The following is a 27,999-nucleotide window of genomic DNA, read 5'->3' as shown; positions in this document are numbered from 1 at the left end:
CGTCAAGAGGCAGAGGAAAAATCAGATTTTACTGCAAGAACTTTATTGCACCACGTTCAAGTGCTGAGCCTGGGGCACAGAGCCGCCCCCAGCTCGTGGGGACCCCGGCACAATCTGCATTTCCCCCACTAATTAAGGCTGGATACGATAATTAGGATATTAGAAATCAAGAGGGGAATTAGGGGAGTAGAGGGAAGAACGGGAAGTTATACACGGAGCATTTTAAATTTGTTTTTTTTGTTCTAAATTGGGGTTTTTCACCCAGTTCAGCACCTCCCCCTCGAATCCGACTTCCAGAATTTGTCAAATTGGTTTTAAAACCAGGACAGCTTTGGCTAAAAATTCCGTTTTTCTTTGCAGAAAAGTTCATTTTTATTCACTCCTCAGGCCCTGAGGGTGGGAGGGGAAGGCAAAGGGCAAAATTGTGATTTTAGCCCCATTTCCCTCCCACTCCCCAGCACAACACCCACCCCAAAAAACAATTCCAGGTCTACTTAATCCATGGAAAAATTTGGAATATTCCACAGGGAAGGGAATTCAGCACAAGAGAATCAAAACCTCGAATCTGACTTTCAGTATTTATCAAATTGGTTTTAAAACCAGGATACCTTTGGCTAAAAATTCCATTTTTTCTTTGCAGAAAAGTTCATTTTAGAATTGTGATTTCAGCCCCATTTCCCTCCCACTCCCCAGCGCAACACCCACCCCAAAAAACAATTCCAGGTCTCGTTAATCCATGGAAAAATTCGGAATATTCCACAGGGAAAGGGAATTCAGGGAGAAATTCTGGGAAGGGAGGATGAGGAAGGGATGGGGAGAGGCCTCAGCTGCAGGAACAGCCCAAGGACCTAAAATTCCAAATATCCTGAGGGAAAAATGCCCTAAACCTGGATCCAAACCCTCCCAAGGCTGGGTATTATGGAAAAAATATGGATATTATGGGGGAAAAAAATATGGATATTATGGAAAATTACCCGGGAGAAGGTGCGAGACCATCCCTGGGGCAGCCAAAATCAAAATTGGGTTTGGGAGGAGCAGCCGGGCCAAAATTGATCCTAAAATCCTTCAATTCAATCCTTGACACCAACAAAAAGATCTTCAAAAATTCAAATTTTTAGGGGTTGCTGATGAAGGGTGTCAGGATTTTGGGGGAATTTGGGATTTTCCCTCCCAAAAACCCCAATAAAAAAGAAGAAAACAATCAAAGGTTCAGCTGAGAAAATTCCCCCTCACAGCAAGTGAGGCCCTCCCTGAAAATCTGAATTTCCTGGCTCAGCAAGGTGGATCCAAACCCTTCCAAATTAGGGTATTGTAGAAAAAAATACAAATATTATGGGAAAATATCCAAGAAAAGGTGCTCAAAGTAACTCCTGGGGCAGCCAAAATCAAAAATGGGTTTGGCAGGAGCAGCCTGGCCAAAATTGATCCTATAATCCTTCAATTCATTCCCTGGCAGCCCCACAAAAAATCTACAAAAATCCCAATTTTTAGGGTTTGTTGATGAAGGGTGTCAGGATTTTGGGGTGGAAATTGGGAATTTTCCTCCCAAAAACCCCAATAAAAAAGAAGAAGGCAAGCAGAGGTTCAGCTGAGAAAATTCCCCCTCAGACCAAGTCAGGCCCCCCCTGAAAATCCCAATTTTTCCTGTGCTCAGCAAGGCTGGGAATGTGGACAGCAGCAAAAAAAAAATTTAAAATAAAAGCCTTTTCCATCTTTTTGACAGAGAAATTAATTTTAAATCCTTGTCTGAATCGCCCTTTGCTCACCCAGGACATTTTGGAACATCAGTCTTGTGTGCCAGGATGGATTTTCTGTCTAAAAATTAACATTTCAGCCCAATTCTTTGGGGAAAAAAAAAACCACTGAGACACAGAGAGAATCACAGAAAAAATCCCAAAAACAGATTCAGCAGGGTTTAGGCAGTGAGGGTCCCGTCCAAGCCCCCCAGGAGATAAAATTCCATGGAAAACATCCCCAAAAAAATTTGGGATGTGCCCAAAAAGGGGTTTAAGGCTGTCAAGGCTGTTCCCTCCTCGTGTCCCTGGTTAAAAACAACAAAAAAATCTCATTTTTTAAAGAGTTTAAAAAGGGATTTTCACCTCAGGAATTCACATTCCTGGATTTCGGGGTGTTTTTTCTCACCTTTCTGCACAAGGAAATGCTCTGCTGCTTTTCCTTAGACATAAAGTTGACTTTATTTCTTTTCTTAAAAAGTTAAAAATACAGAAGGTTCAGAAACTGCTTTTCTCCTTGCAGGTTTGCAGCTTAAGGAGAAAACAATCCTTCACTGAAATGTTTCTCTTAATTGGCTTTATTATTATTATTATTTATTATTATTATTATATATTTTTCTAATTTGGGGGATTTTTTTCTCAATCATCACCTTTTTTTATTTTTTTTTTTTTGTTAAGGACAGAGGTTGAGGAGTGCTGACTCCACCACTAATTTAATCTTTTTTTTTTTTAGTTTTTTTTTCCTTTTTTTTCCTTTTTTTTTTTGATTCCAGATTCACATTTCCAGGTGCCAAGAGTCCAGAGAAGAGCCCCCCGCTCACTCCTGCCTTCCTTTTGAGATCAATAATTTGATTTTTGGTGTTTATTTATTGAACACAGCAGTGACCGTTGGCGTCTTTGAAGCGTAATCTCATTTTGGGCCGGTATTTCTCCAGGTAAAGCAGCTGTTTGGAATTGAAAGCTCCCCTCCTTTTCCTAAAAAAAAATTAAAGAAATTTGATATAAATTTAAAAAAACACCTTTTTGGTCACTTCAGGTAGATTAATTGCTTTTTACTTGTAATTTTTATCCGTTTCAGTGAGATTTTAAAGCTAAAAAAGCAGAATTTTGGTGGGAATTTTTTATCCGCCACCCCCAATAAAATAAAGCCATGGAAAACACAAATTTATTTAATAAATAAAATATTTCACGGGAATATTCTGATCAAATTCCAACTTTTTTTGTTGGTGTTGTTTTCATGGAGTAGGAGATTTTTACCTCACAAAATTCAAATTATTTGAGTTTTTTCTTCATATTTAAACCCAGATTTTAAGGGAGAGATCACCTGTTAATCCTCATTAACTAACAGCGATTTTTGTACTCCCATCCTTGATAATTTTACCTCACAAAAATCAAAATATTTGAGCTTTTTCTTCACATATAAACCCAGATTTTAAAGAGCAAGATCATCTGTTAATCCTCATTAATGAACAGCAATAATTATAGTCCCGGCCTAGACTTTTTTACCTCACAAAATTCAAAATATTTGAGCTTTTTCTTTATATTTAAATGCAGATTTTAAGGGAGAGATCACCCATTAATCCTCATTAATTAACAGCGATTTTGGTACTCCCATCCTTGATAATTTTACCTTACAAAAATCAAAATATTTCAACTTTTTCTTCACATTTAAATGCACATTTTAAAGAATAAGATCACCTGCTATTCCTCTTTAATTAGAATACATTTTTATACTCCCATTATAGACATTTTTTCCTCACAAAATTCAAAATATTTGAGCTTTTCTTCACATTTAAACCCAGATTTTAACAAGATATCATTTATTTTAGGATCAAACTCCTAAAAAAACCCCAAATCTCTTCCTCAACAGGCTCAGGCAGGTGGAAAATATCAGAATAAAAGATTCCTGGGAGGGTAAAAAATAGAAAATAAATGGAATTTTCACTTACTGCCTTATGAACTGAACTGCATCCTCATACTTCATCCCACATTCAATGAGAGCAAGAGCGACCAGAACGGGAGCCCTGCAGGAAAAAAAATTCCATTTTAAGGGAAAAATCCCCAGAAATAATAAATGGAATCCTTCCAAATTCATCCATTTCTCTCCCAGACATGCAGCAGAAGGGTTTATTTTTTTTTTATTTCTTGTTTTGCCCGATGTAAAATGATTTTTTTTTTATTTAAGGGATTTTGTTTCTAAAGGAAATAAAAATCAATAGAAGCTCTTTAGTGGGTGGGGTATGAGAATAATTGTGGATTTTTCACCTCGTTATTATTTGTAGATATATGTATTATATATCTATACATATAATTAATAATTTTTAAATATAATTAAATACCACATAATTTAAAAAATGAGTGAATTTAATAATAATTTTAAGAGTGAATTTAATAATAATTCATTTAATCATTATTATAGTGTTACTATAATAATGATTAAATGAATTATTATTAAATTCACTCTTATTACATTTATTCTGGGCACTGACCTGCCCAGCCCGGCCACGCAGTGCACAGCCACATAATATACAATATAGATTATATATTATATATTTTATATTATAATATATATAATTATATAAATATAGAATAAATAATATAAATTAGATATATTATGTATCATTTATAGAAATTTAATGTATCATTTATATAAATATATATTATATATATTATATTTCATTAACAATTTTTTAGTATAAACACCCCATAACTTAAAAAATAAATGTAACAGCAACACTCTAATCATGATTAAATGTACTAATATTAAATTTATTTTAATTTCAGCCAAGGAAGGCACTGACCTGCCCAGCCTGGCCACGCAGTGCATGGCCACATAATATACAATATATATTATATATTCTATTTTATTATTAATTTTTACTATAATTAAATATCACATCATTAAAAATAAATTTAACAGCAACACTCTAATCATGATTAAATGTACTAATATTAAATTTATTTGTCTTTAAGGCAGTTATCAGCACTGACCTGCCCAGCCCGGCCACGCAGTGCACGGCCACATAATATACAATATATATTATATATTCTATTTTATTATTAATTTTTACTATAATTAAATATCATATCATTAAAAATAAATTTAACAGCAACACGATAATAATGATTAAATGCATTATTATGAAATTTATTTGTATTTAAGCCAGTTATCAGCACTGACCTGCCCAGCCCGGCCATGCAGTGCACGGCCACATAATATACAATATATATAATATATAATATATAATATATAATATATAATATATTATATATTATATATTATATATTATATATTATATATTATATTAATTAGATATATTATGTATCATTTATAGAAATTTTATGTATCATTTATATAAATATATATTATATATATTATATTTTATTAACAATTTTTTAGCATAAACACCCCATAATTTAAAAAATAAATGTAACAGCAGCACTCTAATCATGATTAAATGTACTAATATGAAATTAATTTTAATTTCAGCCAAGGAAGGCACTGACCTGCCCAGCCCGGCCACGCAGTGCACGGCCACATAATATACAATATATATTATATATTCTATTTTATTATTAATTTTTACTATAATTAAATATCACATCATTAAAAATAAATGTAACAGCAGCACTCTAATCATGATTAAATGCATTATTATTAAATTAATTTTAATTTCAGCCAAGGAAGGCACTGACCTGCCCAGCCCGGCCACGCAGTGCACGGCCACGCAGCAGCCGGGCTCCTCCCGAAATTTGCTTTTCAGGAGGTTCAGCCAATCCTCCACGATCTGCCCGGGCGGCGGAGCTCCGTCATCAAAGGGCCAGTCCTGAGGGGAAAATCCCAAAATCCCATCAAATCCACAGCCACCAAAACCCTGGAATCGGCACCAAAAAAAACCCTCATCGACAAAATTTTGGTTTTTTTTTTTTTTTGCCTGGAGTTTCAGGTTGATATAATGCAGCGTGAAATGTTGAATGATTGTGATTGCACTTTGCTGTGAATTCTGCAATAAATGGGGTTTTTTTTGGACAGAAATCCATGCCCTCAAAATCCCATTTTAATGAAAAAAAAAGTGAAAATCAATAGGCACTTTCAGCTAAAAATGCCTATTTATAAGAGAGAGAGGAGAACTCTGCTGCTGGTGGCATCCTTTGAAAATCCCATTTGTGCTCCAGGAGAAAATTCCCAAAATTCTCCTAAAAATTACCAATTCCAGAGGAGATGCCAGGAATTCAGGGAGCTCCCAATCACCTGGGTGTTTTCAATTTGAAAAAAAAAAAAATCCCAAAAAAACCAGTTTTATCAGCAGAAATTTGCTCAAATAATGGGAAAAATCACATTTCTTGCTGTTGAAGGGGAAGCATCATTGATATTATGGATATCAACAACATTAGTATTATATATTAATTAAGATTGATATTATTTATATTTTTATAGCAATAATATTAATGATATCAATATTATATAATATATAATATATAATATCAATATGATAAATATATAATATCAATAATAATATATCAAATTACATAAAATATCAACAATAATATACAGTATCAATATAATAAATAATATCAATAATATTATAATATTTATATTATTCATATCAATAATCAAAAATGCCATGGAAGCATCTTCCCGTTTTTCCTGACACAACTTTCTTGGAATTTCTGCTTCAAATCTTTCCTTTCAGGCCCAAGAACAACATCTCGTAATTTATAATTTTCTTGGGGAGTGCTGGAGAAAGAATGTAAAAGAGGAAAATAATAATAATAATAATAATAATAATAATAATAATAATAATAATAAATAATTTAGCACTTTTCTTTGGATGACTGTGATGGATTTTAGCAGCAAAACTCCTGGCAGGGTCCTGGATTATTCCTCTGAAAATGGAAGGAAATTGGTTTAAAAAAGATCCTTCTTTTTTAAGGACATAAAAATCTCTTTTCTGAAGCACTTTTATTTCAAATGAAATAAAATCCTCTGTAATCCAAATTTTCATTCTCAGCACTTCCTGAGGAGCAAACACAGCTCAGCAATGTCCTGCCAGGTGAGAGCTGAGAGCTACAAAAACCCCCCAAAAATTGAAATATTTTTATATGGGATTAATTCACCGAGCCTGAGGAGAGCAGAGAAGTCCTTTGTTAAAACACTTGGAAAATTAAAAATATCTGGGACAACACGGCAAAGGGAAAGGCCACGGGGATAAGATCAGAAATTGAAATTTGTCCTTTCTAATAAAAGGGTTTTTTATGGGATTTTCCACATTTTAGGCAGGGTGCTGCTTTTGAAAGAGGATTTTCTGTGCTTAATTGAAATTAAATCTTTTTATTTCGTAGCCACACAACTCCTGAATCCACCCCAGCGCTGATAAAAAATAATTCTGGCAGCAGCAAAGTTTTGTTGGGTTTTTTTTTAATTTATTTTGAGCTCTGGGTTCCTGTTGGGACAGGACAAAAAAGCAAATTTTGCACAGTGAAAAGAGGATTGCAGGAAAGGGATTTATCCTCTTTTCCATTTTATTTTATTTTATTTTATTTTTGGAATAGCAAAACTCCTCCAGGAATGGCAACGCAGGTGGTGAAGTGACAGAATTTTCAGGTGATAAAGAACTTTTTTTTGGTAAAAAATACTGGGAATTAGGAACTGCCTGGATGTGTGCAGGATTGGAATTCCAAATAATTCCTGTGCCACGCTGGTGGGGAAAAAAAATCTAAGAAATCAAGGAGTGAGAAAAGGACAATAAGGAAAAATATTCCCTCAGGTCCTGGAGAGGGAAAAAGCACCACAGCACATCTGGAAGCCAAAAATGCCAAAAATCCCCTCAGAAAAAACAAATATTGGAGGTGAATAAAGGCAGCACAGCTGCTCTGAAAGGCAAAAGGCCAAAAAGTGACAAAAAGTGACAAAAAGTGACAAAAAGTGACAAAAAGTGACAAAAAAGTGCCAAAAAGTGACAAAAAGTGACAAAAAGTGACAAAAAGTGACAAAAAGTGACAAAAAACTGCCAAAAAAGTGCCAAAAAAGTGCCAAAAAGTGACAAAAAGTGACAAAAAGTGACAAAAATCCCCTCAGAAAAAAAAATATTAAAAGTGAACAAAGCAACCACAGCTGCTCTGGAAGGCAAAAAGCCAAAAAGTGCCAAAAAGTGCCAAAAATCCCCTCAGAAATAAAATACTAAATATTAAAAAAGGCACCACAGCACCTCTGGAAGGCAAAAAGTGACAAAAATCCCCTCAGAAAAAAAAATATTAAAAGTGAACAAAGTAACCACAGCTGCTCTGGAAGCCAAAAAGCCAAAAAGTGCCAAAAATCCCCTCAGAAAAAAAAATATTGAAGGTGAAAAAAGCAACCACAGCACATCTGGAAGCCAAAAAGTGCCAAAAATCCTCGCAGAAAAAAATATTAAAAGTGAACAAAGCAACCAGAGCAGCTCTGGGCTATAAAATTATATAATACATATATAACTATATAACTATAACTATAACTATAACTATATATATATATATATATATATATATATATATATATATAAACTATATATATATAAAACTATATATATATATACATAACTATATATATATAATTATCTATATATAACTATATATATATACATATATAACTATATATATATGAAATTATCTATATATAACTATATATATATATAACTATATATAACTATATATATATAACTATATATATTTATTTATTTATATATATATATATATATATTTATATTTATATTTATATTTATATTTATATTTATATTTATATTTATATTTATATTTATATTTATATTATTATAAAATAATTTAGGTGTCACTCCTTAATTGGGCAACTTAATTAATTTTTGATCAGGTTCCAAAGGCCTTGCAGCAGGAGGTCCTGAGCCCTTTTTGGGCTGTTTTTGGGTCTGTGCAGACAGCGGGCTGAGGTTTTGATAAAATAACAATCAAAAGAGATAAAATAACAATAAATAGATATAAAATCTGGGAGGAATTGTTCCCTCGGAGCCTGGTTCGGGAGGGTTTCCAGGGAATTTGTGGCTTCCCACCTGGATAATGGGAGTGTCCCTGGCCATGGTGAGGATGGATTTTAAGGATTCCCACCCAAAATATTCCAGGATTTCCTGGTTCTGTCCTGCCACAGGAATTTGTGGCACCCTCAGGCTCAAAAGGGGCATTTTGGGTAAGAGCAAGGAGAGGGATTTTCTCCAAATCCTGGGAAAAACAGCAGCAAAACCAAAAAAATTGCTGTGGTCAAAAATGGGGAGCAAAGCAGGCCTCAAGCACAGGGCTGAGCAGTAGGCTGCAAAATATTATACAAAATTATCGTAAATATTAGGGGAAATTCTACTAAATATTATGGGAAATTATACCAAATATTATACAAAATTATACTAAATATTACACTTAGTTATACTAAATATTATACTAAATTATATTAAATATTAGAATAAATTATACTAAATATTACACTAAATTATATTAAATATTATACTCAATTATACTAAACTATACTAAATATACTAAAATATACTAAATATGATACTAAACTATACTAAATATTATACTGAATTATACAAAATATTATACTAAATATTACACTAAATATACTAAATGACACTAAATATTATACTAAACTATACTAAATATTATACTAAACTATACTATTATACTAAATTATATAAAATATTATACTAAATAATACTAAGTATTATACTAAATGATACTAAATATTATACAAACTTATACTAAATATATTAAATTATATTAAATATTATACTAAATGATACTAAATATTATACTAAACTATACAAAATATTATACTAAATTATACTAAATATTATACAAATTTATACTAAATATTATACTAAATAGTATTAAATATTATACTAAATTATACTAAATATTATACTAAATTATATTAAATATTATACTAAATTATACTAATTATTATACTAAACTATACTAAATATAACACTAAATATTATACTAAATTATACTAAATATGATACTAAACATTATACTAAACTATAGTAAATATTATACTAAATTACACTAAATATTATATAGCATTATACTAAATATTATACTAAATTATACTAAATATTACACTACATATTATACCAAATTATACTAATTGTTACACAGAATATTACACAAAACCAACCACTAAAAATCCAACCGAGCACCTCACGGGACCCACACCCACGCAGGACCCGGTGAGATTCTTCACCCGCCGTTAAATTTTTGGGGTTTTTTTGGCCAATCCGGAGCAGCCCCAAAGCTGCGGAGGTGAAAATTCACATTTTTAGGCAATTTGTAAAGGCAAAACTCACCAGAACTTGGATTCCTTCCCTCTCGATGGGAGCCTGGTCGTAGGTGGCATCGCAAACCCGCACCAGGGTCGTCACCCCGTATTTCTTCAGCTCCTGAAACGCACCAAAATTTCATTTTTTCACCTTAAATGGTGCCCGGGAGGGAGGGGCAAGGGGCAAAATTGGTGAGGAAACGGTAAAAGAGACAGGGAAAAAAAATGAGGAATTTTGGGCGGGCGGCGGGGTGTAATTGGGAGAGGAAAATTGTAATTGGGAGAGGAAAATTATTAAGAGTGAAATTGTAATTGTAAGAGGAAAATTGTAATTATAAGAGTAAAATTATTAAGGGGAAAATTGTAATTCTAAGAGGAAAATTGTAATTATAAGAGTAAAATTATTAAGGGTAAAATTGTAATTGTAAGAGGAAAATTGCGATTGTAAAATTGTAATTGTAAGAGTAAAATTGCAATTGTAAGAGAAAAATTACAATTGTAAGAGTAAAATTGTAATTGTAAGAGAAAAATTACAATTGTAAGAGTAAAATTGTAATTGTAAGAGTAAAAATTGCAATTATAAGAGTAAAATTGCAATTGTAAGAGTAAAATTGAATTTATAAGAGTAAAATTGCAATAAGAGAAAAATTACAATTGTAAGAGTAAAATTGTAATTCTAAGAGTAAAAATTGCAATTGTAAGAGTAAAATTTCAATTGTAAGAGTAAAATTGTAATTATAAGAGTAAAATTGCAATTATAATAGTAAAATTTCAATTGTAAAATTGTAATTATAAGAGTAAAATTGCAATCATAAGAGTAAAAATTGCAATTGTAAGAGTAAAAATTGCGATTCAGAGGATCAAACAAAAGGTGCTCCAGCTCGCTGTGACACTCCAGAAATCAGAATTTCCTCTCTTTTTGGGGCTGAATTGCACCCGTCAGTGCAGGGAGCGCTGAGAAAGGGAGGAAATTCCCAAGAATTGGGGGATAAAAACAAAAGGATGGGAGGGAGACTCAAAATCCCTCTGGAGTGACAGAACCCTGCACAAAACGGATAAAAAACGGATAAAAACGGAAAAAAAATTGATAAAAAACGGATAAAAAACGGATAAAAAACTGATAAAAACCAGATAAAATCAGATAAAAACCAGAAAAAAAAAACAGATAAAAAACTGATAAAAACTGATAAAAAACTGATAAAAACCGGATAAAAACCGGATTAAAAATGGATAAAAAACGGATAAAAACCAGATAAAAGCAAATAAAAACCAGAAAAAAAAACAGATAAAAAACTGATAAAAACTGATAAAAACCTGATAAAAACCGGATAAAAAAACGGATAAAAAACAGATAAAAACCGGATTAAAAATGGATAAAAACCGGATAAAAACCAGATAAAAGCAGATAAAAACCAGAAAAAAAAACAGATAAAAAACTGATAAAAACCGGATAAAAAAACGGATAAAAAACGGATAAAAACCGGATTAAAAATGGATAAAATGATAAAAACCAGATAAAATCAGATAAAAAACAGAAAAAAAAACAGATAAAAAACTGATAAAAACTGATAAAAAATGGATAAAAAACGGATAAAAACCGGATAAAAAATGGATAAAAAACGGATAAAAACCAGATTAAAAATGGATAAAAAACGGATAAAAACCGGATAAAATCAGATAAAAAACAGATAAAAAACATAAAAACTGGATAAAAACCGGATAAAAAACGGATAAAATCTGGATAAAAACCAGATAAAATCCAGATAAAAACCAGATAAAAACCAGAAAAATCCAGATAAAAACCAGAAAAATACAGATAAAAACCGGATAAAATCATATAAAAACCGGATAAAAACCGGATAAAAACCAGATAAAATCAGATTAAAACCAGATAAAAACCAGATAAAAACCCAGAAGGGCACAAAGGTGTGAAACCCAGCATTTTTGCTGGCCCAAAATTGGAATTTTGCTGATTTTTTCAGGTGTTGCTGTGACCCAGCAGAGGCCAATTGTGGCAGCTGAAATCCCTGACAGCTCTGGGATGGACCCTGGAGTAAAAGAACTCATCCTGTGAACCTGAAATTCAGATTTAATTTCATTTTCTGAGCGAGGAGAGCGCTCAGCCCCAGCTCTTCCCTCAGCAGCTGAGCAATGGTTGATTTATTTGTTACAAGCAGTGCACTGCTCAATGGAAAACGACATTTAGAGGCAAAAAATCAAAATATTTTTATCACGGGATGGGTTGGGCGGGAGCTCAAAGCTCACCCAGTTCCACTGCTCTGGCCTTGGACATTTCCAGCTCCTCTGGGAATTCCCTGGATTTTTTACCTAAATTTCCCATTTTTCCTCTTTGAAATCATTATTGTGTCCAAGGATGCTTTGATGGAAAGGGGGATGTGTTTCTATCCCAAAAGTGAAGCTCATCCAAGCCAAGAAATGCAGGAATTCAGGAAAAAAAAACAAAACAAAACACCAGAGAATTCTGTTCTCATATTGTGAGGAGAATGTGAAAAATAAAGACAAAAAAAATCCTGAGACTGGTCAGCAAATTCCTGAATTTGGACAGGAATTTGGGAATTTTTTTGGACTTATTATTCTTGTCCAAGGAGTAAATCCCTGATGGAAGGGGGAGATTTTGTATCCCAAAATGGAAGCTCATCCAATCCAAGAAATGCAGGAATTGACAAAAAAACCCAAAAAACCCCAAAAAAACCCAAAAAAAAACACCAAAACAAAACACCAGTGAATTCTGTTCTCATATTGTGAGGAGAATGCGAATAATAATGACAAAAAAAATCCTGAAATTTCCTTCCAGAGGTGAGGAAGGACTGGCCAGCAAATTCCTGGACAGGAATCTTGAGGAATTTGGGAAAATTTTTGGATTTGTCATTTTTGTCCAAGGAGTAAATCCTTGATGAAAGGGGGGGGATGTGTTTCTATCCCAAAAGTGAAGCTCATCCAAGCCAAGAAATGCAGGAATTGACAAAAAAACCAAAAAAAAAACCAAAAAAACCCCCAAAAAACTCCAAAAAAAGCCCAAAACAAAACACCAGTGAATTCTGTTCTCATATTGCGAGGAGAATGTGAAAAATAAAGACAAAAAAACCCTGAAATTTCAGGTAAGAGGCACTGAGAGGGGAGGAAGGACTGGTCAGCAGATTGCTGGGCAGGAATTTTGAGGGATTTTGGAATTTTTTGGACTCCTTACCTCGATGAACTTGCTGAGGGTTGCATTGGTTGGGTTGTGAGTGATCAGGAAACGCAGATTCTCATAAGTAATTTCCACGGGGGCTGGACGGTTCATAATGGCAAAGAAAATGTGTGTGTGGGGCCAAAAAAATTTAAAAAAAAAGAAAAAAATCAAAATAAAGGGGGAAAATAAACAAAAAAAAAAAAAATCAATGACTTCGGAAATGTTTCACAGCAGAAAACATCAAAAAGATCACTAATATGCCTGGGATGGATGGGTTTGTTCCTCGGGGGGGTTTTGCTCCTAGAAAAAAGCAGCTTTGCTTCCAATAATCCTCAATTCCTGGCGGGGTGGTATCCTTCAGGCTCCCGGAATTCCCACTGCAGGCCAGAATGGGGAATTCGACATGGAGGCACTGGTGAGGCGAGGGCAGGCAGGGCACGGCTGTGCCTCCTCTTCTTGGCTCTCCTGGGGCTGAGCTGTGCCAGGGAGGTGCTGCCAAGGGGCAGCAGATATCCCATAAATCTGAGACGCCTTTCCCCGAGTCTCCAAGGGCGAAAAAAAAATAAAAAAATGGGAATTCTGGCAGGCAGACAGGCGCGGGGAGCCCGCCGAGCTCACTTGGCGGCCAGGGCGCTGTGCTGGGCCTGGCAGAAGTCTGCCCTGACGCTCAGAATCGCCATAAATGTGCCAAGGGTGCTCCAACAGAACTCCTGGAATGGGGAAAAGAGGGAAAAGTTGGTGATTCTGGGCCCATCCATGATTCCACACAAAGAGAAATTCAAATTTAATTAAATGTGCCAAGGGTGCTCCAACAGAACTCCTGGAATGGGGAAAAGAGGGAAAAGTTGGTGATTCTGGGCCCATCAGCGATTCCCCAACAGAGAAATTCAAATTTAATTAAATGTGCCAAGGGTGCTCCAACAGAACTCCTGGAATGGGGAAAAGAGGGAAAAGTTGGTGATTCTGGGCCCATCAGCGATTCCCCAACAGAGAAATTCAAATTCAATAAAATGTGCCAAGTATGCGCCAATAGAAGTCCTGGAATGGGGAAAAAAGGGAAAAGTTGGTGATTCTGGGCCCATCAACGATTCCCCAACAGAGAAATTCAAATTTAATTAAATGTGCCAAGGGTGCTCCAACAGAACTCCTGGAATGGGGAAAAGAGGGAAAAGTTGTGGATTCTGTCCTGATCAATGATCCCCCTACAGAGAAATTAAAATTCAATTAAATGTGCTAAGTATGGTCCAATAGAACTCCTGGAATGGGGGAAAAACAGCGGGAAAAATTCATGATTTTGTGCCCATCAGTGATTGCCACACAGAGAAATTCAAATTTAATTAACTGTGCCAAGGGTGCTCCAACAGAACTCCTGGAATGGGGAAAAGAGGGAAAAGTTGGTGATTCTGGGCCCATCAGTGATTCCACACACAGAGAAATTCAAATTCAATAATATGTGCTAAGTATGGTCCAACAGAACTCCTGGAATGGGGGAAAAACTGCAGGAAAAGCTGGTGATTCTGGGCTCATCAGTGATGGCCACACAGAGAAATTCAAATTTAATAATATGTGCTAAGTATGCTCAAACAGAACTCCTGGAATGGGGGAAAAGAGGGAAAAGTTGTGGATTCTGTCCTGATCAATGATCCCCCTACAGAGAAATTAAAATTCAATAATATGTGCTAAGTATTGTACAATAGAACCCCTGGAATAGGGGAAAAACTGCAGGAAAAGTTGGTGATTCTGGGCCCATCAGTGATTCCCCACACAGAGAAATTCAAATTCAATAATATGTGTTAAGTATGGTACAACAGAATTCCTGGAATGAGGGAAAGAGGAAAAAGTTGGTGATTCTGGGCACATCTGTGATTTCCCACACAGAGAAATTCAAATTCAATAAAATGTGCCAAGTATGCACCAATAGAAGTCCTGGAATGGGGAAAAAAGGGAAAAGTTGGTGATTCTGGGCCCATCAGCGATTCCCCAACAGAGAAATTTAAATTTAATTAAATGTGCCAAGGGTGCTCCAACAGAACTCCTGGAATGGGGAAAAGAGGGAAAAGTTGGTGATTCTGAGCCCATCCATGATTCCACACACAGAGAAATTCAAATTCAATAATATGTGCTAAGTATGGTCCAACAGAACTCCTGGAATGGGGGAAAAATTAGTGGATTCTGTCCTGATCAATGATCTCCCTACAGAGAAATTAAAATTCAATTAAATGTGCTTAGTATGGTCCAACAGAACTCCTGGAATGGGGGAAAAACTGCAGGAAAAGTTGGTGATTCTGGGCCCATCAGTGATTCCCCCACAGAGAAACTCAAATTAAAATAATCACTAAAAAAAACCCCAAGAAATCAGTCCTGAATCATAAATATTGTGGATATTCTCTTAAGATATTGTGCCAAGTATCCTCCAAGAGAACACCTGGAATTGGGGGAAAAACTGAGGGAAAAGTTGGTGGATTTTGTCCCCATCACTCACCCACCCCAGAGAAACTCAATTTAATCACTAAAAAAACCCAATAAATCAAAGTCCTGATAGGTCTAATCATAAATATTGTGAATATTCTCCTGGGATTTGCTGTAATTCCTGGAGGCACCAGGAATAAGGAATTCTGTGTTTCCCTCCTGGAGTAACAGAAAACAGCACAAAGCCAAGCACACACTTGGAAATGTCACAGGCACAGCCCCACCTGCTTGGATTAATCCCAAATATATCAAAAATACCACTGCTGTGCTTTTATCATCTGAACAAAACCAGCAGCAGGAGCAGAAATAAGGGTATAATAAATAAAATAATAAAATAGAATCCATTTTTCATGTATTTCAGCTCCTGCTAGCAGATAAATTCCACCCAACTCGAAATATCCCCCAGGAATCGATCAAAGCGATGGCCAAATGGTCATTTAGCAGCAATAACTTTTAGTTATTCTCAATTATTTCAGTTATAACCATAATAAACTTTGGGTTATTCGCTGCCTTATCTCTATTTACAGACCTGGGCTTTAAAGGCAGCCACAGCTCTCAGCTTGAAAAGCCAGAATTCAAAACACAAAATTTCAGCAATAAAGAGTGGAACAAAGTCCTGAAATTCAGGGGGATGAAAATGAGAGTTATCCCAACAGCGCCTCACATCAGAAATATTAAATTATCAGCGTGGTTTTTTTAAAGTAATGAAGCCAAGGGATTGCTGCTGATGCTTTTTTTTTTTATTATAATTTTTTTTTTATGAGGGGAAAAAAGGTTGGAATCAGCTGGATAAAATCCCAGCCCGCAGGCAGGAGTCACAAACCCACAAGTGGAGTGGAAAGGTCAGCGTGGCACCACTGGAGTGAGGAAAATTAGGGAAAAACCCACCCCAAAATTAGGGAAAAACCCACCCCGAGGAGTGCCCAGTGTTTAATGAGACCCTCACTTTCACACAGGCAAATTAAGCAGCACCAAATTACCCTTTTTCAGTGCAAAAATCACCCCAATCACCGCCTCAAAGTACAGCTTTCCGTGCCAAAAATGAGATTAATTAGCTTGCCAGAGGCAAGGGAAAAGCTGCTCTCAATCACCTCCCCCGACCTCGAGGTGGAGTGACTGAAATACAAATTTCCACCACCAATTCTGAGATTTTTCACCCACAAAAATCCCCCCATAACACATCACACTCGAGTCCCTGCATTTATCAATTCATTCTCTCAGAGTACAGGAAATTCAAGAGGTGAAAGCCCAATTAGGAGAATAAAAAACGGTGCTAGAAATAATTTAATGGCAAAATTAGGAGAAAAGAGAACCTCTATTCCTAGATTTGGTTGCAAGAGCCTCATCCAGAGCTATTTTTGCCCTGGAAGTTGTATCAAATCAGGGTAATTTTGGATATTCTTTGAATTTCACCACAATTATTTTAAAAGGCAGTTGTACAAACAATTTACCAAGTGATTAACAAGTGGAATATTTCATTTCCAATTAACAAGCGGAGCTGAGAGTGCAGCTCCTGCTCGGAGTGACTGAAATACAAATTTCCACCACCAATTCTGAGATTTTTCACCCACAAAAATCCCCCCATAACACATCACACTCGAGTCCCTGCATTTATCAATTCATTCTCTCAGAGTACAGGAAATTCAAGAGGTGAAAGCCCAATTAGGAGAATAAAAAACTGTTTAATAAATAATTTAATGGCAAAATGAGGAGAAAGGAAAACCTCCATTCCTCAGATTTTGTTGGAAGAGCCTCATCCAGAGCTATTTTTGCCCTGGAAGTTGTATCAAATCAGGGTAATTTTGGATATTCTTTGAATTTCACCACAATTATTTTAAAAGGCAGTTGTACAAACAATTTACCAAGTGATTAACAAGTGGAATATTTCATTTCCAATTAACAAGCGGAGCTGAGAGTGCAGCTCCTGCTCGGAGTGACTGAAATACAAATTTCCACCACCAATTCTGGGATTTTTCACCCACAAAAATCCCCCCTAAACACATCACACTCGAGTCCTTGCATTTATTAATTCACTCTTTCAGAGTACAGGAAATTAAAGAGGTGAAAGCCCAATTAGGAGAATAAAAAACGGTTTTGGAAATAATTTAATGGCAAAATTAGGAGAAAGGAGAACCTCTATTCCTAGATTTGGTTGGAAGAGCCTCATCCAGAGCTATTTTTGCCCTGGAAGTTGTATCACATCAGGGTCATTTTGGATATTCTTTGAATTTCACCCCAATTATTTTAAAAAGCCGTTGTACAAACAATTTACCAAGCCATTAACAAGTGGAATATTTAATTTCCAATTAGCAAGTGGAATATTTCATTTCCACGTGTGCTCAGAGTGCCAAGGAGTCACCAGCTCCTCTGAAAACCAGGAATGACACCAGCTCCCCCTTCCCAAAGGAATATTCCTGAAGTATTTAATTAGCTCCTAGCTCAGGAGTGATTAAACATGTATTTTTACTAAAGCACTGTATTTAATCCTGAAAAAAGTTATTTCCAGCAGGATAAGGAGTTGATGCAACACACAAGGCTAATTTTAAAAGTTTGGGTTGCTGGCAGATATTGAGTTTAAAAAGAAAAATCAGGCTTCTCATTAAGAAAATTAAAATTTTTTGTCTAGACTTTCTAATTTTTCCCCAAGTAAAACATTTCAAAAATTCTCTCTCTAAGTAAATTTGCATTTCAAAACCCCAGGAGAATAAACTGCAAGCATGTGTGTGGACAGCAGGAAAAAAGGAATGTTTTTTCAGCCAATTAACCTTCAGATTTTCTAGTCAGAAAGCGAGATAAGGCACGGAGAGGAACCAAAAAAAAATGATGATGCTGGGCTGGAAAAGGGAGCAGAAGCATCCAAGGAGGAAAAGCAGAGAGGCAGCAGGACAGAGAGGTGGGAATGAACATTCCTGGAGCTGGGAGGCAGCTCCTGGAGGTGTCACCAGGGAATTCTGCTCAATCCAGGTGTCATCTGATCAATCCAGGTGTTATTTGATTAATCCAGATGTTATCTGCTCAATTCAGGTGTTATCTGATCAATCCAGGTGTTGTTATCTGCTCAATCCAGGTGGGAGGGATTTTGGGAAGTTTTTAACACAGATCCCACCAGGATTTCCTCCCCTCACTCACAGCCTGAGCCGAGGTAAATCTGAGAGGAATTTCTTCTCAAATGGGCAAAAATAAGCTGAAAATCTATGGAAAAGGCAGGAATTAAGCAGCACAAATTAATCAAGGTAACAACTGATCAGGGGAGAAATGAATTCCTGGCTTGACAGGAGCTGGCTGGGAGTGAAATCCCAAATAGCCACAATGAATTTAAGATTCCTAAATCCAAGGGTAAAGGAAAAAGCAAGGAATGACGGCGTGAGGAATTCCCAGTTCCATCAGCTCTTCCAAGAGAGAGAGGAAGAGGGAGAGGAACAGCTGAGAACAGCTGCAGCTTCCAGGGATTGCAGAACAAGGATCCCCCTGGAAAGGTCACCGGGATCCCCTTTCCAACGCCCCAGGCACAGGATGCAGCGAGCACTCCCTGCTAATTTGTTACTGGGAATTAAAATGATCCTCGGGAAGGCCTCCAGCAATCCCAAAATCGTTTTGTTCCTCTGGAATTTGTGAGCTGCTGGATTTTCCTTTTCCATGATACCTCTGGAATTTCCACAGGTGAAAGCAGCACCGTCAAACTTCCATCCCGCCTTGGGAATTTTGGCTTTTCCTGCCACTCTGCCCATGCCAGGTTTTGTTTCCCCTTCCTGAAAATTCCCCATTGAGTGACCCCTCTCCGTCCCCACGCTGCCAAAATATTTTCACCTGCAACATTTTCCACGTGAAAGATGCCAAAAACCTCCAAAACCAGCCTTAAAACTTAAAACCACAAATCAGCCAGAACCCAAAAAAAACCAAAAAAAATTCTAAAATATCCCCTGAAGGAGAAAAACCCTGGAATTAAATGGTTTTTGGATGAACTGAAGGAAGCCTGCTCAGACTGACACGTGCCTGGAGAGGGGTGAGGTCCAAAAATTTCACTGTTCTGCCCTGCCCACCCCTTCCCAGTCCCTCCCAGTCCCTCCCAGTTTGCTGACAAGCTCTGGGGGTGACTCACTCTGTGTTTCCTCTGTGGCAGCAGATCTGCCCGAGCAGGAACAAGAAGCTCAAGGAAGCCTCGAGTGGCAATGCCACTGTCAGGAAATGGTGACAATTGTCACCTGCCCAGGGGGAGGAAGGCCTGAGGCAAAGCTCACCACATCCCTAAACTGGAAAAATCACCCTGGGAACACCGGGAGGCAGCTGGACACTGCCACAGTTCTGCCAGGAAAGTGCTTCATACTCTTCTTCCCTGCTAATGCTGTTCTGACATTGGGATTATTTACAAAAAACACCTTCCCCACCCATCACTCCAGTTTTTAAAGGACATGTTGGAATGGTGCTTGCATTCCATGCCCAAAAAGTTGAAAGTGTGTTTGAAGTTGCTAAAACTTTGAAGTCAAAAGCAAAAGGCTCTGCTAAGAAAAAAATTAAAACTTGAGCCTCAATCCTGTTTAAGCCATGGAATTATATTCACACGAAATCAAAAATTACTTTCAGCAATTTGTTTGCGACATCAATAAGCCTTTCCTAAAAACCAGAAGGCTGAGTTGTCTAAGCTGGGCTTTGAAAACAAAGTCCTGCCTGATCAACAGCTCAGCCTAAATATTCTCACACCAAATATCAAAACCCAACACCAAAAACCCCATTAACGAGTCGAGCAGGACTTAAAAGCAACTTCAAAAAAAATCACCCAGAAAAACACAGAGAAGCTGCAGAGCTGAGTCACTTGCACCTCGCTCATCTGCCTAATTTGAGTTTCCATCCAGCTCTGCTGGGAAAACGCCTCAGTTTGGAGCTGAGGAGTTAAAGCAGGCTGACAGCCCAGCCTGGGGCTGACTGATAAATGTCACTGCCCGGCCACAAAGTCCCAATTGTTCCCAGGCACGGCCCATTCTCTCTCTCACAGCTCGGTTTTCAGAGCTGAATTTTTATTTTTTTTAGGAGGGAACACACAGAGAAACAAGAAGCGACGAAAAGCTACAATTAACAGTGACCAACCTGGAGAGCTGGGAAAGAACATCTCGGCCTCCTCCAGCCCCTCAGCATCAGCAAAAAGCTGTGAGATGATACCAGGGTCACAGGCACTCCGAAGGGATTTGATATTTCTTATTTAAGAGGTGTTCCAGCTCTCAGCTGGCTCAAAAAAGAGCAACCTCCAAGGCATGGGGGTTGATTTCCAAGGTTTTCACGGAGCTGCTGTGAATCTCCAGCTGTCAGAGGCACCCAGAGCCCCCAGCTGCTCTCTGCCAGGGCAGGAACAGCCCTGAAAATGGGTTTTTCCCTCCCAAAATACACCAGCTACAAGCATTATTTGGAATCCCAGCATGGTTCAGGTGCATTAAAGCTCATCCATGGGCTGTCCCAGGTGACTCCAAGCCGGCCTTGGGCACTTCCACAGCTTCTCTGGGAATTCCATCCCATCCCTCAACACCTCACAGGGAATTCCTGCCTAAAAAAACTCCTAGGCAGGAATTTTTAAACTTCTGTCAGGGTGAAGCCGTTCCCTCTCATGCTGGCACTTTTGTAGGGAGCTCCCTGCTTGCCCTGCTCCTTTCCCAGCTGCGGATCTCCCTCCTGGAGCCTTTCCATGAATCACCTGGATCTGCCTTCCCAGGTATCAAACCTGGAATTCCAGAGGGGGCAAAGTCCTGGCAGGAGCCAGGGGAGCAGCCTGAGCTCTGCCCTGAGGCAGGGAAAGCTCTGAGCACTGCAGTGGGGAAGAGCAGGATGGATCCCTGCAGGGAATTCAGCCTGGAATCATTCACTGAGGTGTTTTTTGAGGTGTTAAAAAATAAATAAATTAAAAGGGAAAAAAAAAACACAACTAGATCCTGAGTAAGACCCACATTCCTGGCTGTGCATCCACACTCCTACCTTAACTCCAGCTGAGTTGATTAAATCCAAGTATTTCTACATGTTGAGTCATAAGCAGACAGAGTTTTCTGGCTGCTGCTAGTGGTGGGTATCTCTTTTTTTTTATTTTTTATTTCCTTCCCCCCCCCCTTTAAATCCTAACTGCAGTTCTGAGTCAGACCCTGCCTGGTTCGTTCAGGGAGTTTCGAGGCGAGTTTCCATTTATGCAGGAGCTTTTTCAAAGCCAAATTTCTGCCTTCCTCCTCCTCCTCCTCACCCCGAAACCAGCCGAGAGAGCGCACACTGCCCCGGGGAGAAAATGCAGGTGGTGACTAATCACAGCCCAAAGAAGCCAATTCCAGCACTTCCCCACAGCCTCACCTGTGCTCCAAATCCTAAAGCTCAGCTCCTTCTCAATCCCAAACTCACCCCGAGCTGACACTGCCCAGAAATCCGCCCCTGCCTGACTCAGACCTTCCCGCAGGTCACTCGCAGCACCCCCGGGCCACGCCAGGATTTTTTTCCCGAGGCGTTGCTCGGCTCAGAATCCATCGGCTCCCCCTTTCCCAGCCCCAAATCCCACGGGGTAACAGCCCTTTATCCAGACAAACCGGCCCCACAGCCCTGCCCCCAATTCCCACCCCAGGAAAACCACCATATCCTGGACACCCCTTCCTTTCCTGTCCCCCCTCCAGCCTGAGAAATGTCACCCCTCACCCCCAGCTTTTTCCAGCCCTAAACACAGAAAAAAAAAAAAACTTCACCCTTTGCAGGCCACTTCGAGGATTCTCTGTCCCACCCCTCCAAAAAATACATAGCTTTTATCAAGCTTGTCCCCCATTCACACAGGAATAGGTAACACCCCTGCCCTCAAAACACTCTCCAAATGCCCCCCAACACCAGGTAAAAAAACCCCAAAACCAGGCACAAACTCCCCCAAAAGCCAGGTACAAACCCCTCAAAAACTAGGTACAAATTCCCCCCCAAAGCCAGGTACAAATTCCCCAAAAAGCCAGACACAAACCCCTCAATATCCAGGTACAAAATCCCCCAAAATCCAGGTACAAATCCCTCAAAAACCAGATACAAATTTCCCCAAATCCAGGCACAAATCCCTCAAAAACCAGATACAAACTCCCCCCAAAGCCAGATACAAATGCCTCAAAAGCAGATACAAATTCCCCCCAAAAAGCAGGTACAAACCCCTCAAAAACCAGATGCAAATTCCCCCCAAAAACCAAATACAAATTCCCCCCAAAGCCAAGTAGAAACCCCTCAAAAACCAGATACAAATTCCCCCAAAAAACCAAATACAAATTCCCCCCAAAGCCAGGTACAAACCCCTCAAAAACCAGGTACAAACTCCCCCCAAAGCCAGATACAAATTCCCCCCAAAGCCAGGTACAAATCCCTCAAAAAGCAAATACAAAATCCCCCCAAAGCCAGGTACAAATTCCCCCCAAAAACCAGGCACAAACCCCACATCCCACCCTCCTGCAGCCTCCCTGTCCCCCCCAGGAAATGCCGTCCCTTCCTGAACATCCCCCCAAAACCACACAAGGCTGGGGGTGGGCACTGAGCCCCCCCACATCCCCAAGATGAGGAAAACCCCCCAAAAAAGAGAAGGGACCCCCAAAGCTGCAGGTCAAAGCTGTCCCCAGCCAGCCCTGGGGACCCTCCACAGGCACAGGGGGACCCCCAGAGCACCCCCAAGCACAGGGGGGACCCCAGAACTTTGTGCTGCCCCCAAACCTCCTCTTGGCACACACGGAGCCCTCAAAGCCCCGCAGGATCCCCCAAACAAACCCCACAGGCCGGGAATTTCCTCCACAACGGGAAGGACTCCCTGAACCAGCCCCTGGAGCTGGGCAGAGCCTTGGGGACCATCAAACCCTGCACCCCCAAACCTCCTGCATCCTCAAACCCACCTCAAACCCTAAACCCCCAAACCCACCCCAAACCCTAAACCCCCAAACCCTCCCCAAACCCTGCACCCCCAAACCTCCTTCATCCCCAAAGCCACCCCAAACCCTGCACCCCCAAACCCACCCCAAACCCTAAACCCCCAAACCCACCCCAAACCATAAACCCCCAAACCCTCCCCAAACCCTGCACCCCCAAACCTCCTTCACCCCCAGAGCCACCCCAAACTCTGCACCTCCAAACCCTGCACCCCCAAACCCTCCCCAAACCCTGCAGCCCCAAACCCTCCCCAAACCTCCTGCACCCCCAAACTCACCCCAAACCCTGCACCCCCAAACCTCCTTCACTCCCAAAGCCACCCCAAATCCTGCACCCCCAAACCCACCCCACACCCTGCAGCCCCAAACCCACCCCACACCTCCTGCACCCCCAAACCCTAAACCCCCAAACTCACCCCAAACCCTGCACCCCCAAATCCTGCACCTCCAAAGCCACCCCAAACCTCCTGCACCCCCAAACCCATTCCCAAACCTCCTGCACCCCCAAACTCACCCCAAACCCTGCACCCTCAAACCTCCTTCACTCCCAAACCCACCCCCAAATCCTGCACCCCCAAACCCACCCCACACGCTGCACCCCCAAATCCTGCACCTCCAAAGCCACCCCAAACCTCCTGCACCTCCAAACCCATTCCCAAACCTCCTGCACCCCCAAACTCACCCCAAACCCTGCACCCCCAAACCTCCTTCACTCCCAAAGCCACCCCAAACCCTGCACCCCAAACCCTGCACCCCCAAACCACCCCCTCAGCCTTCCCCAACCCTGACCCTCCCAAAGCCTCCCCCAGAGCACAAAACCCCCTCCAAACCACCCACAAGGGCCTAAGGAGACTCTGCAGGCCCCCCAGAGCAGGGAACCCCCTCCAACCAAACACGCCAAGCAACACCCGGGATTCCCCGAGCCCCTCCGCCACCTCTCCCCCAGCCCCCGGGGCGGCGCGTCCCGCCTGGCCCGGCGCCCTCCGCGGTTCTCACCGTGGGCATTGAGCGGGCCGGGGGCCGGGCAGGCTCCGTGACGGGGCTGGGGCTGCGCTGGGCCCGGTCCGGCCGGAGACACCGAGAGCCCCGCGCGCCGCCACACGGCTCCGAGCGCACAGGCCGCGCCCCCCCCGCACACCCACGGCCCGCGCGGTGGTACGGTCCGCCCACACCGGCCCCCGCCTCGGGGCAGCGCGCTGGGCGCGTCCATTCCAGGCGTGCGGGGGGAAAGAGCCGGGAACGGAGCTCGTAGCGCTTTTCAGTGTCTGGCGTGGCCTCCCGGGAAAGCTCCCGTCACGAACTGCACTGACGAGACAGGGAGCTACAGAGGTTCGGTGTGAGGAGGAAATTCTTCCCTGTGAGCGCGGCGAGGCGCTGGCGCAGTTGTGGAATGCCCCGAGCTTGCAATTGTTCGAAGCCGGGTTAGGTAATGCCTTGAGCAACCCGCTCCAGAGGGAGGTGGCCCCTCTCCGTGTAGCGGAGAACGGCTCCTTCCATCCCCCGTTATATCCTGTGGTACAGGCCTCTCCCCCCCGTTGGGCATTGGTATAGCCCGAGGGCGGCTCGCCCTGACCGTCCCCAGTCACGCTTGGTACGTCCCGGCCCCCCCCCGCACTTGGACCGGCCCTCTGGCCGCACGTGCACACGGAGCCTTCCACGCCAGCATCTCTCCCCCCCCCGCTAGCGCAGTGGTACAGCCCGCTCCTCCCCACCGCGCTCAGTGGTTCGGCCCGCCCGGGGGTTCCCGCGGCTTCCGCTGCCCCGAGCCCGCGGCGGGAGCGGGAGCGGGAATCGGGACCGGGATCGGGGACCAAGGACCGGGAACGGGGCTCGGGATCGGGGACCGGGAGCGGGAATCGGGACCGGGATCGGGGACCGGGAGCGGGAATCGGGACCGGGATCGGGGACCAAGGACCGGGAACGGGGCTCGGGATCGGGGACCGGGAGCGGGAATCGGGGACCGGGGACCAAGGACCGGGAACGGGGCTCGGGATCGGGGACCGGAAGCGGGAGTCGGAGACCGGGATCCGGGACCGGGGACCAAGGACCGGGAACGGGGCTCGGGAGCGGGAATCGGAGACCGGGAATCGGGACCGGGAACGGGGACTGGGAGCGGGAATCGGGAGCACGACCGGGGACCAAGGGCCGGGAGCGGGAATCGGGTACCGGGACCGGGGACCAAGGGCCGGGAGCGGGAATCGGAAGCAGGACCGGGGACCAAGGACCGGGAACGGGATCGGGGATGGGGATCCGGGACCGGGGACCAAGGACCGGGATCGGGGATCGAGTTGGGGATCGGGGACAGCATCGGGATCCGGGAGCGGGAACCAAGGATCGGGATCTGGGACCGAGACCGGGAACGGGGACCGGGATCGGGAATCAGGGACAGATCGGGATCCGGGAGCGGGATTGGGATCCGGGATCGGGGACCAAGGACCGGGATCGGCAATCGGGATCGGGGATGCGGACCGGGATCGGGACCGGGGACCAAGGACCAGGATGGGGATTGGGATCGGGACCGGGAACCAGGATCAGGATTGGGGACCGGGACTGGGACGGGGACTGAGGACCAGGATCGGAAATCGGGGACCGGGACCAGGATCGGGGATCGCAGACTGGGGATCAGGATCGGGGACCAAGGACAAGGATCGGGACTGGGACTGGGATCGGGATCAGGACCGGGATTGGGACGGGGTCTGGGCACCAGGATCGGGACCGGGGACCGAGGATCAGGATCGGAAACGGGGACTAGGATCGAGGACCAGGATCAGGACCGGGATCGGGAATCAGTGACCGGGATTGGGACGGGGTCTGGGCACCGGGATCGGGACCAGGGACCAGGATCAGAAACGGGGACTAGGATCGGGATCGGGGACCAGGATCGGAACCGGGGACCGGGATTGGGTTGGGGACCGGGCACCAGGATCGGGAATCAGTGACCGGGATTGGCACGGGGACCGGGGACCAGGATCAGAAACGTGGACTAGGACTGGGATCGGGGACCAGGATCGGGACCGGAGGCCGGGATCGGGAATCGGGGACTGGGATCAGGATCGGGGACCGGGAACCAGGATCGCAGACTGGGGATCAGGATCAGGATTGGGAATCGAGGATCAGGATCGAGGAACCGGTTCCGTGGTCAAGAACACACGGGGAAGCACCGGCTGGGGCACGGCGATCCCAGCTGGAGCACGGCATTCCCGGCTGAATAATCCACGAAGGGGCAAAAGTGAGGGTGAGAAAAAAGGAACCAGCAAACCTTTGTCCCTCAAAATACCCAGAGAAGCTGCTCAGTGCCACTTGGCTGGCTTTAATGGCTCTGCAAAGTCATAACCGGAGTCACATAAACTGATAATTGTGAAAAACGCCAATCACTTGGTTTTTCAAATTTTAAAAGTTTTAATAATAATGAAATGGTTATAAAAATAGTAATACAATTAGAGCAATAAAGCTTAGAGTTAGGACAATTGCAAGACAATAAAAAGCAAAGAATTACGGATGCCTGGATGTTCTTGGACACTTAAGTCACAAAAAGCATCCCTTGTGAACAAAGGAATAACCTTAAAAGCAACAGCCTGTTGCATATTCATATATCCCTCATGGTTATGTATACATTCTATTTAAAACAAGAAACTGTTGTATGTCAACTAATTCCATTAATCCCCATGGTGTCTTGGAGTCTGAGCAAGGCCTGAAGAAATTAGCTTCTTCTGATACAAAACTCATAAATTCCTTTTCTTTGGAAGATTTAGGTGTTCCTCGAAGCGAGTATCTCATTCCTAAAAAAAAAAAACTTTCCCCACATACATAGTCTCTATTTTAACATTATGTTGGAACCTAAAACTGTATTTAGCACACTACTTAAGGGAATTAATACAAAACTTGGAGTTACTCTCCTCACATCCACCATTCCCTGCCTCCATCACCCCCTGCTCCCACGATGGGAGAGTGACTGGATGGATTTCAAAGTGGCAAATACTTTGTTCAGTGCCGAGACACGCATCTTGAGCATTAATGTTATTGCCTTCACAAAGGAATCCTAGTTGCTCCTTAGCAACACAGGATTCTAAGTTTGCTGTTTGCCACTTTTCATTCAGCTTTCGTGCCCACACTGCTCTGAGGGGTTTTCTTATGATTTAATCCTAGTGCGATGATGGGGTGGGTCACATAAACAGTGGCATTACGTATAGGAAGCACAAAGGCAGTGGCCACATTAGAAGCAGGATCACAGGTAAAATGGATGAGTTACTCTGTCCCCACATCCAACATTCCCTGTCTCCATCATGCCCCACTTCCATGAGGGACTGGATGAGTTACTCTCTCCTCACATCCATGATTCCCTGCCTCCATCACCTCTAATTCCACAAAGGACTGGATGAGTTACTCTCT

The 27,999-nt window shown here is 41.7% G+C and overlaps 2 protein-coding genes across 3 annotated transcripts; one reads left to right on the top strand and one right to left on the bottom strand.

Moving 5' to 3' along the window:
• Positions 1–21: 21 nt before the first annotated feature.
• PTP4A2 (protein tyrosine phosphatase 4A2) lies at positions 22–24,742 on the bottom strand. 2 transcript variants are annotated; one of them, XM_085559752.1, is made up of 6 exons: positions 24,607–24,742; positions 13,259–13,953; positions 10,079–10,171; positions 5,430–5,608; positions 3,683–3,757; positions 22–2,708 (listed from the first exon to the last, which is right to left on the bottom strand). In XM_085559752.1, the coding sequence occupies exons 2-6, from the start codon at positions 13,352–13,354 to the stop codon at positions 2,600–2,602; spliced, it is 552 nt and encodes a 183-aa protein (XP_085415878.1). In that variant the 5' UTR covers positions 13,355–13,953; positions 24,607–24,742; the 3' UTR covers positions 22–2,599. The 2 variants fall into 2 exon arrangements, with proteins under 2 accessions (XP_085415878.1, XP_077644674.1); XM_077788548.2 differs by having other exon boundaries at positions 5,430–5,560.
• On the top strand, positions 13,647–27,999 carry LOC146765551 (uncharacterized). The gene is made up of 5 exons (XM_085560011.1): positions 13,647–13,658; positions 19,833–19,889; positions 21,356–21,410; positions 24,620–25,036; positions 25,132–27,999. Exons 1-5 carry the CDS (start codon positions 13,647–13,649, stop codon positions 26,547–26,549), a joined length of 1,959 nt encoding a protein of 652 aa, XP_085416137.1. The 3' UTR covers positions 26,550–27,999.

Source organism: Lonchura striata, chromosome 23 (assembly GCF_050655825.1).
Source record: "Lonchura striata isolate lonStrDom1 chromosome 23, ASM5065582v1, whole genome shotgun sequence".
NCBI classification, from domain to species: Eukaryota; Metazoa; Chordata; class Aves; order Passeriformes; family Estrildidae; genus Lonchura; species Lonchura striata.
This window is presented reverse-complemented; position numbering and strand designations above follow the sequence as displayed.